Source organism: Chinchilla lanigera, unplaced genomic scaffold, assembly GCF_000276665.1.
Source record: "Chinchilla lanigera isolate Chin_1 unplaced genomic scaffold, ChiLan1.0 scaffold00125, whole genome shotgun sequence".
NCBI lineage: Eukaryota > Metazoa > Chordata > Mammalia > Rodentia > Chinchillidae > Chinchilla > Chinchilla lanigera.
The window spans coordinates 2,728,376-2,739,076 of NW_004955526.1; the positions used below are offsets into that span (position 1 = coordinate 2,728,376).

Below are 10,701 nucleotides of genomic sequence, written 5' to 3' on the forward strand. Positions count from 1 at the left end.
TGGGGTCTCAGTCTCCTCTTTGTGCGCGGATTCCCAGCGCCGCTCTCCGGGTTCCCGGGCGGGGCTGCGGCCCCCGACGGGAGCGTTTTGCCCGTGTGAGCCCGGTCCTGAGTGGCGGGGCCGCCGTCGTGCAGACCGGGGAGGCGGTTAGCACTCGCTGTTCGTCGCGCTTTGTTCGATCGGGAAGCGCACCCCGCTGCCCGGGAGGGTTGGGAGAGCGCCGGCCCGCCTGCGAGGCCGTGCCTAGGGGTGCGGGTGCTGGCGTGGGGAAGTTTGGGGACCAGTGCGTGAGAAACTCGGAACAGGTTAGCCGGGGCTGCAGCACAGCGAGTTTCAAGTCAGTTTATGCATCTCCAAGTCCGTGTCTGATGCGGGCTCAGTCACAGTGGCGAGGCAGCGCGTTTCACGGGGACCTCGCCGGGGCGCTCTTCAGAGCTGGAGTAGGAAAGTCACCGGAGGAGCCAGCCCCTGGCCTGGAAGCCCTGACCTGGAAGAGGCAATGCGAATGTTCTGATATATTGAAATCAGGGTCTTAAAGACACGGAAAGACCCTGGAGAACTCGCTCAGGAGAAACTTGACTTGGGCTTAGGCGTGAACACGCTGTTTCTGCGTTTGGCCAGGGTTAATCCTGGTGAACGCCTGTCCCGAACAGTCACTGTGTCTGTCATGTATTGAAAAACTAAAATCTTAAGAGAACGAGAACAGAATAAAATGGCTGGAAAATAGTTTCTGAGAGGACCAGGTTTGTGCTGTGGAAATTACGCCTTCTCGGAGGGGTGGAGGTGGAAGAACGCGCCAGTTCCAGCACACCGTGGGGTGTGTTTTGGGTTACTGGCAAACCCTTGCCTGTGTTTTTATGGAATTGTAAAGGAAATCACCCAGTGTGTAACTCAGTGTAAAATTTACGTTGTTTCTGAGGTTTGAAGATTGGTTCTTGTTACATCTTGGTGTGAGGGGAAGGTTGAACAGTCCGGGGAAGCTGTGCCTGGGCTTGCAGCTGTCGCCTGTTGGCAGTGACAGACTCGTGACGGAGTGAGCTGCCTGTACCCAGTCACACAGTTGAACCTTAAACCAGGAGGAGCCCCGGAATGGTTCCTAAGCAGACTCTTGTTTCTGGGCAGATGTGTGATGAACCTGTGTTGAGAAGCGGGCGGGCGGGCACTGTCCCAGGGGTAGGATGCCGGCCTCAAGAGGTAGCCTGAGTCTTGCGATTGTGCCTTTACGTTGTGGCTGCTTTACCTGATGGTCCCCAACTAGATTTAAAATTGGCAGCTTGGCAGTCTTTGCTGAATTAACTGTCTCGTGTGGCTCTTACTGTCCTTTAATTGGAAAGAAAAAAAGAAGATGCAAGTGAAGTAACCTTGGTACCAAAGAATTGGGAAGCTTTCAGGGTGATTGAATTGGGAGTGGGTAATAGGACTAGAAATGGGGCCTGAATAATCTGGTAGCCTGAGTTGTCTGGTTTTCATTTGTTGGTAAAGGAATGTAGAGGAGAGAAAAAAGAGGAAAGGGGTGAAGTAGTAGTAGGTATCTATCTACCTTAGGACTTTTTGGGGCCAGCAGGGGCCCCGAGGCTGTTGGCGTCTCATAATGTTTACAGTTGAGGCTCTGTGCTTCTCAAGGAAAAGATCTTCCAAACATATTTTTGTATTCGTTAGTCTTGTTGTACCCTTTAGATTGCTGAAATGCTAGTCCCTTCTGGCAGTGAAGGTGCAGTTATCCTTAGACCTTTGTGGGGAAAAAGGGTAAGTTCTTACTGGTTACTGATTCATGCTTACAGTTTCCTCTAGAGATAAATTTCTAAATCTCGGTCATTCTTTTATATGCTAGAAGACTGATAGTTTGAAAATAGGTAGTCACTGAGATACCTTCTGGCTTTAAAATGATGTGATTTTTCTCCACTTAAATGTAATTAACAAACCTACCTCTGTATTGGGCTGTAATGACAATACTCACATTTTAAAATTTTATTTGGAAATGTGGACTGTGGTTTGTTTTGAGTTAAGCTTGAGTCAGTCACATCTAGTGTTTCTGATGTACACAACACAGTAGAGTTGCATATATTCATAGTGTATTTTGTTCCTTCTGTGATGGAGGTGCATAACAAAAACAGTACCATTATCTTCTTGTAGAAAGCCTTTACTACAGCTGCATGAGTTCTTAGCTGTGGTGTAAATCCAACTAAGACTGAGATTTCCTGTGCTTAAATCATCTTCCCTTAGAATTTCTTTAGCCCTCACTTTCGTTAAAATTTCAAGTTATCACAGGCTTTCCACTATCGCCTTAAACAAATTACTGTTTCATTTTTCTTCGGATTGCTTCTGTGACTTAAGTTTCGTTTCTATTAGAATATAAGCTTCGCGAGGACAAAGAGTCTATTTTTCATGTGTTTCCAGCGTCTAAGTTTGAATTTTTGATGAATAAATGATTAATTTATCGACAGCATTTTCATAGTACATTCTTTGTAATTGTTAGAACTGCTCTAAGTCGTAGATAGGTAGGATGGGTGGTATTTTGTCCGTTTTATGGATAAAAACAGATTAGTATTTGTCTTAGTTACTTTTCTCATTTCTGAGACAAAATACCTGACACTTGTAGTTGAATGAAGAAAAGCTTATTTGGCTTACAATTTGTAAAGGTTTCAGTTTGTCATTGCCCGCTCCCAGGCAAGGTGGCATGGTGGAGGGGCATCACAGAGGAGAAACAACTCATGGCAGGTAGCAAGTGACAAGTGAGAAGCAGTGACACTTTCTGTCCTTTATACCCTATTCAAGCTGCTCACCCTTAGGTGGGGCAGCCTTCATCCTAGCATTGCACCAGGAATCAACCCCCACATCACGTCCTTTTGTTTTTTTTTGTTTTGGTTTGGTTTTTTGGTACCAGGAATTGAACTCAGGACCTTGTGCTTGCCAGGCAGGCACTTGTGCTGCTGAGCTGTAGCCCCAGCCCACACATCGAGTCCTTGACCCCAGCACCATACACCCTAGATGCAACCTCATCTGATAAGTGCCACCTATGGGAGTGGGAGGCTTTAGGGGACGTCTAGATGTAAGCCATAGCAGTATTCCTGCAACCCACCACATCCCTTTTCTTCATTGTCTTCAATTTTAATGTCCAGGAAGAAATCAAAACCTGGAATGTAAAGATTTTTATTTTTTCCTTTTCATGGAATTCCTGCTGCTGCAAGAAAAAATATTAGTGAATTGTTCTTTTCCTTAGAAAAAATTTAAAATGTTGAGAAATCCTTGAAACAGCTGAACTTGGGCAAGTGAATTAGAGGATGTTAATAAAGTGAAATATGGATGAGATCAGAACTTTTACAAAGTTCAAGTCTAGGGATGTTTGCATCGGTTAGTAACTCAATTTCAGTTGCTTCATGAGGTCACTTTAGGTACAGAAATACCAAATGAGTTTAAAGTGTCTTCTCTGTGGCAGATAGAGGAAAGATGCATAAAGAAAGAAGTGAAAGGTTGATAGGTAATCCGTCCAAGAAGGAAAGGCCTGGAGAGTGGGCTAATCTTTAAAAGAGTTTCCTAGGAAGATATTACGAGCTGCAGTGGTCAGGTAGTTAGAACTTGACATACCAAGAAAAAGCAAGCCAAGAAGATGGGGAAGTCTGGGGTATGCAGAGTTAGGCAGTAAAGGGCTAGACCATAGAAGACTTTCTGGTAAGAGGTTGTTGTCTTCTTTTTTTAAAACTAGGGGTTTAACCTGGGGCCTTTGCATTGAGCTATATCCATCCAAGTCTTTTTTTTTTTTTTTTTTTTTTTTGAGACAGGTTCCCATAGAGTCACTAATCATCAGACCAGAATCTCATGATGTAGTTCAGGCTGGCCTTGAACTCACTGTGTAGTCCATGCTGGCCTTAAACTTGAAATGATCCTCCTGCTTCAGCTTCCAGAGTGCTGGGATTAGAGGTGTATACCACCATGTCCTGCTCACATGAAATGTAATGGTTGTATTTTAGATAGAAATAACAACATTTGAGAGAGACTTGGAGAGTAAAATCAATAGAACTTACTGATGCATTGGAAATTGAAATGGAGCTGGGGAATTTTGGTAAAGAGTAGAGGATTCCTAAATTTCTGGATTGAGCAGTTAGAGTGGGTTTTGGTATCATTTACTCAGATTGTGAAGACTAATCAAGGGCTTTGTTTTAAGCATCTGTCTTATATTTGAGGTCTTTGTTTAGTTCAAATCAAAAGAGTTTCTTTCCTCTGAAAGCCTGAAACCCAAAGGGAAGAGACTAGTCACAAAAAGTTAGGAAACATACCCACATATAGTAGCTGGTGAAATATAGTACTGAGGCTATAAAGGCAGTGTAAATAGATGAAAAGATCCTAGACACATTGCTGAGAGATTTGGGCACAGCTGTTGCTGAGGCACCCCAGCACCTTAAATACTACCTGCCTGGCACATAGTAGGCTTTAAATGATGACCCTTTAAATGATGAATCAACTTGAGAAAACCCTAGTACTAAAAGCCTGGCAGAGAAGTAGAACTGGGGTAGAAGACGACTCTAGGAAAGCAGTATAATGGAAACCCAGACTCAGTACTAAGGAGGAGGATTGAACCATTTATGTTAAAATCATATCTTTTCCTGAATTTTTTTTACAGTCAGCCTGTCTTCAGGGGTGAAGGTATATTTATCCTGAAATCCAAAATGTGAAAATTACAAACTTGTTTGTAACTCAGAAGCATAACCTGAATTAATACAATACCATTTATGGTCTTTATTCCATTTATTGTTAATATTTATAAGTTTTGCAAAAATATCTTCGATTATAAAATGCTACGTAGACATGAGGTTATTATATGTGGCGGATGTAACATAATTACCTTTCACAAAATCTGAAAGTTTGAAACATACCTGGTTTCAAGAACCGTGAATACAGATTGGGCTTCAGTGGCCATATCCATTCTGATAGCTTCTTTTTTATTTTATTTTTATTTTTTAGGTGTTCTTTTTTTTTAAATTTTTTTTTATTTTGGTACCAGAGATCGAACTGAGGACCTTGCGCTTGTCAGGCAGGCACTTAGGCTGCTGAGCTATATCCCCGGCCCTATTTTTATTTTTTAGGGAGGAAAAAAATAATAGAACAGAGTTTCACAACAGGTTAGTAGGCGAATTACAATAATTAATTCATTGAGTATTGTTGTCTTCATATTACTCGGAGTACAAGATTAGCACAAACCTTGTCAATGAACTAAGAGAAACTAGCTGTATAACTATCTTAACTACCTTGTATATGAATATTTTTGTTCCCTTCCTTCCTTTACCCTATCATAGTTTGTCTTTTCTTTTGAATAGTTTCTTCCCAATTCACTGCATCTAATGTACATTTTGGATTTTATTTACTTGTTTAGTTTCTCACACTAGTGAGATGATACGATGTTTACACATATTGGTCTGATTTATTTCACTTGTGAGTGTGATCTCGAGTTGCATCCATTTATCTAGAAATGTCTCAAGTTTATTCTTCTTTATGGCTGAGTAGTACTCTGTTGTACAAAAAAACCCTCATCCTCCTTAGCTATTCATTGCTTGATAGGCAATTAGGCCGTTCCAAGATTTAGTTATTACAAACTGTGCTTCTATAAATATGGGTGCTCATATGTCACTTTGGTATGATGCTTTTAATTCTTTTGGGAAGGTACCAAGAAGGGGAATAAGCTGGGTCAAATGGAACTTTAAGTCCTCGTTTTTTGAGGAATCTCCACACTGATTTCCACAGTGGTTGCACCACTCTACACTTCCACTAACAGTGGAGAAGGGTTCTTTTCCCCACAGCTGAACGAGCATTTGTTATTGGTTGATTTCTTGATGGCAGCCAGTCTTTCTGGGGTGAGGTGGAATCTTAGTGTTGTTTTAATTTGCATCTCTCGAATGACCAGTGGTGTTGAACATATTTTCATGTATTTATTTGCCATTTGTATTCATCTGAGAAGTGTGTGTTCATCTCAGCTGCCCACTTGTTGATTGGGTCTTTCAATTTGGAGGGGGTCTGATTTTCTTCAGTTCTTTATATGTTCTAGATATGTCTTTTGTCTGAGGGACAACTGGCTCTAATTTTTCCCACTCTGTGGGTTGTGTTTTCACTGTATTGATTTCTTTCGTTGTGGAAAAGCTTTTTAATAAGGTGAGATCCTATTTGTTGATTCTTTCTAATATTTCCCTTGCAGTCTGTGTTGTGTTCATGAAGTCGATGTCTGTCTTCAAGATTTCTGCCTATTTTGTCTTTCAGTAAATTTAGTGTTTCAATTTTAACATTTAGCTCTTTGATCCATTTTGACTTTAGTGCATGGTGATAGATACGGGTCTAGTTTTAGTCTTCAACATGTGGAGAGTGAGTTTTTCCAGCACCATTTATTAAGAAGACTATCTTTGTTCCAGTGAACGTGTTTGGCTCCTTTGTCAAACATAAGGCGGCTGAGTGTGTTTGGGGTTGTGTCTGCATCTTCTATTCTGTTCTATAGATCCTCAGGCCTGTTTTTTTGTTTGTTTTGTTTTTGCCAGTACCATGCTGATAATAGCACAGTAGCTTTGTAGTATAATTTGCAGGTCAGGGATTGTGATGCCTCCTGCCTTGCCTTTGTCACCCAAAATTGCTTTTGCTATTCTGTGTCTCTTCTGGTTCCAAGTGAATTTTAGGAATGTTTTCTCTAGATCTGTGAGGTATACTAATGGTATTTTAATTGGGATTGCAATAAATCTGTATAGCACTTTTGGGGGATAGCTCCATTTTCTGAGCTCTTTGATCTTCTTTTTCAAGGTACTGTAATTTTCACTGTACATATCTTTTACATCCTTTCTGAAATTCATTCCTAAGTATTTCATTTTTTTGAATGCTGTTGTGAAGGGTGTGCTTTCCCTAATTTCTCTCTGTTTGTTGCTTATTTATAGGAGTGCTCTTGATTTTTGAGTGTTGACTTTGTATCCTGCTGCCTTACTGAATTTGGATATTGACTCTACAAGTTTTTTGGTGGAGTTTTTGGGATCTTCTATGAGAATATCATGTCATCTGCAAATAATGATAATTTAATTTCTTCCTTTCCTGTCTTTATTCCTTTTAATTTTTTGTCTAATTTTTCTGACTAATGTTTCCAGAACTATATTGAGTAGGAGTGGTGATAATGGACAGCCTTATCTTGTTCCTAATTTTAGAGTGAAACTTACAGTTTTTGACCATTTAATATGTTGTTAGCTGTTGGCTTGTCATAGATGGCTTTTGTAAAATTGAGATAAAGACTGTCTATTCCAATTTTCTGAAGGGTTTTTATCATGCATGGGTTTTAAACTTTGTTAAATGTTTTTTCTGCATCTATTGAGATGATCATGTGATTTTTGTCTTTGGTTCTGTTAATATTGTGTGTTACATTTATTGATTCACATATGTTGAGCCATCTCTGCATCCCTGAGATGAATCCTACTTGGTCATGCTGTATAATCTTCTTCATAATTTGCTGCATTCTGTTTGCCAGTATTGGATTTTTACATCTATGTTCATTATGGAGTTGGCCTGTAGTTTTCTTTTTTGGTTGCGTTCTTTTCTGGTTTGGGAATCAGAGGTGATACTTGTTTCCAGGAATTATTTTGGAAGTACTGCTTCCCTTTCAGTTTCCTTAAAGAGTTTCAGCATTAGTGGCATTAGTTCTTCTCTAAACTTCTTGTAGAATTGAACAGTGAACAGGTCAGGGCCTGGGCTTTTCTTTGTTGAAGAATTTCTAATTACATTTTAAATTTCATTGGCTATCAGGTTATTAGAATTTTTATATCTTCCTTGTTTAGTTTTGGCAATTTGATTGTCAGAAATCTGTCCATTTCTTCTGCATTTTCCATGTTACTAGAATACACGTTCTCAAAGTAGGTATAGACGGCCTTCTGGATTTCTGTGGAATCTGATTTCTCCCTTTTCATTTCTGATTTGCTTGAATTTGTGTTTTTTCTTTTCTCTTTTTGATGAGGTTGGCAAGTGGTTTATCAATTTTATTTATTCTTTCAAAGAACCAACTTTTTGTTTCATTGATTCTTTGTATTTTGTTTTCTTAGTCTCTATTGCATTAGGTTCTGCTTTTATCTATAAAACTCTCCCCCATTTGAGCTTTGGGTTTGATTTGCTCTTTTTTAGAAGTTTGAGGTTTAACATTTAGTGGTTTATTTGAGCTCATTCTGTTTTCCTGATATGTGAGTTCATCACTATAAATTTCCCTCCTAGGACTGCTTTCATTGCATCCCATAAATTTCAGTATGGTGTTTTGACATTATTGTTTAATTGTGTATACTGTTTAATTTCGTCTTCAGTTCCTTCTGTGACCCATTGGTTGTTAAGAAGGGTGTTGTTAATTTTCATGTGTTTCTGCAGTTCTTGTGATTTCCTTTGTTGTTGAGTTCCAGTTTCATTGTGCTGTGGTCAGATAGTATTCATGTAATGATTTCAGTTCCTCCATATTTACTTAAAAGTAAATATCTTCATCAGCTGATAATGGTCTGTTTTGGAGAATGTCCCATGTGCAGCTGAGAAGACTATGTATTCTGATGTTTTGGGGTGGAACACCGTAGACATCTACCAAGTTCATTTGTTCACAGGGTTGGTTTAATTCTAATTTTTTTTTTTTTTTTGTCTCGTTGATCTATATATTTGTTAGAGTGGGGTGTTAAGGTCTCCCACTACAGTTGTGTTAGTGCTTATTTGGTTTTTTGTGTCTGTTAATGCTTGTTTTATGTAGTTGAGTGAACCTGTGTTTGGTGCGTAAACATTTATGATCGTTATCTCTTATTGTAGTTTTACCTTAACAAGTAATTCTCTCTTGACCAGTTTTGGCTTAAAGTTTGCATTGTCTGTAAATACAATAGCTACCCTGCTTTTCTCTGGATTCCTGTGGCATGGAATTTTTTCCCATCCTTTCGCTGTTAGTCTGTGACTTCCTTTTGGGGTTAAATGTGTTTCTTGAATACAGCATATTATTGGATCTTCTTGATTCATTCTGCCCATCTGTTTCTTTTGATAGATGTGTTGACACCATTAACATTCATGGCTTTTTTTTTTTTTTTTTTTAATGTTGTTTTCCTGTTATTTGTTCTGTCTTTCTCCTCTGTTGTTTGCCTTAACTGGAAGCTTCTTTCTGTTGGTGTTCATGTTTGTGGTTCATTTTGTCTTTCTAATATATCCTTCAGAGCATTGTGTAGAGTTGGTTTGGTGGTCATAAATTTCCTCAGTTCTTTGTCATGGATGTATCTTATTTCTCCCATCAATTTTGAAAGATAGTTTTTCAGGGTACATCAGTCTGGGTTGAAGATTGCTTACCTATAGGGCTTGAAATACTTTACTGCAAGCTCTCTTTGATTTGAGGGTTTGTGTTGAGAAATCTGCTGGGCTTTCCTTTATAGTGATATGTTTCTTTTCTCTAGCTCTCTTAATATGTTATTCTTGTTCTGAATTTCTGGAATCTCGATTATTATATAGCTTGGTGTAGATTTATTTTGCTCGTGGCTATTTGGAGTTGTATATGCTTCATTTATTTGTATGTCAAATTATTATTCTATGTTTGGGAAGTTTTCTGTCATTATTCCTTTGAAGAGGTTTTTAAAGGCTTTTGTGTTGTCTTCAGCTTTCTCACTGATTCCAGTCCATCTTGTGGTATTCTTCTGTGCTTCACCCTGTAGCTGTTGGGTTGATTTTTCGTGGTCTCTTGGTGATTTTTAAGATATTTCTCTTGTCTTCTAGATCTGATATTCTATCTTTGCCTTCATTCACTCTGCTGCTTATACTTTCAGTGGAGTTTCTAATCTCTTGCATTTCTGTTTGGATCTGTTTCATTGATTCCATTTCTTATCTATGATTGGCATTCATGGTTTCCATAATTTTCCTGAGCTCCTCTATTTGCTTATTTGTGCCTGCTTTAATGTCTTATTTTGATAGTCATTTGTTTTTGTACCTTAGAGATTTTTTTTCTATGGCCTCTTCCACTTGTTGGCTTCCATTTGTTGCTTTCCTCTATCTCTTTGTTCTCTGAATTTCTCCCGGGTTGGCTCTGCATTTGGGATTGCATTTTGCTTCGTCTTGTCATTTTCTTTTTTTTTTTCTTGGTTTTTCTCCGGTACCAGGAGCCGAACTCATGACCTTGCGCTTGCTGAGCTAAATCTCCAGACCCGTCTTGTCATTTTCTATTTTGTTTTGTTTTCTGTGTTGATGCATGTAGATTTCTTACGGTCTTGAGGCTTTCTTAAGAACTGTGTGTTCCTCTGGATATCTTCTGGATGTAGGTGGTTCTTGGTCTTTATGTCTATCCCAAGAATCTACCTTCCCAATATATTAAAACTGAGGAGTTGCTATCAATTTGATTTAGGGTCTATTCCTTTGGTACTGGACTACGGTGATGGTTATGACCCCTTACGATTACAGTGTTGTCTTACAGGGGAAGACTGGTTATAGCATGTATGACATCCTGGTTAAAGTACTTTAGTTGCCAATAACAACAGACTGAAATACAGCCTGGCTACTGACAAACTGGTGATTATTAGCCTGATATCTATAACTGTAGGAGGAAGGTCTATATAGGAGGAAATATAACATAATCCAACTTATACCAGGAACCTGTATGCATTGATTTTCCACTTAGTAGAGTGATTTTACCTTGTTGGGAGTTGGTCTGGAGAGTAGGGAGTAGGATGGAGAGGCTAATGAAGTTAAATATAGTAG

General features: G+C 39.2%; 1 protein-coding gene across 1 annotated transcript; it reads left to right on the forward strand.

Annotated features, from left to right (window-relative positions):
- On the forward strand, positions 1 to 1,728 carry LOC106147192 (translation initiation factor IF-2-like; the record flags this gene model as incomplete). Its single annotated transcript, XM_013507357.1, is given in 1 exon segment — positions 1 to 1,728. A coding segment is annotated over 1 exon segment (536 nt), but the record flags the coding sequence as incomplete, so codon positions are not given.
- Positions 1,729 to 10,701: the final 8,973 nt, after the last annotated feature.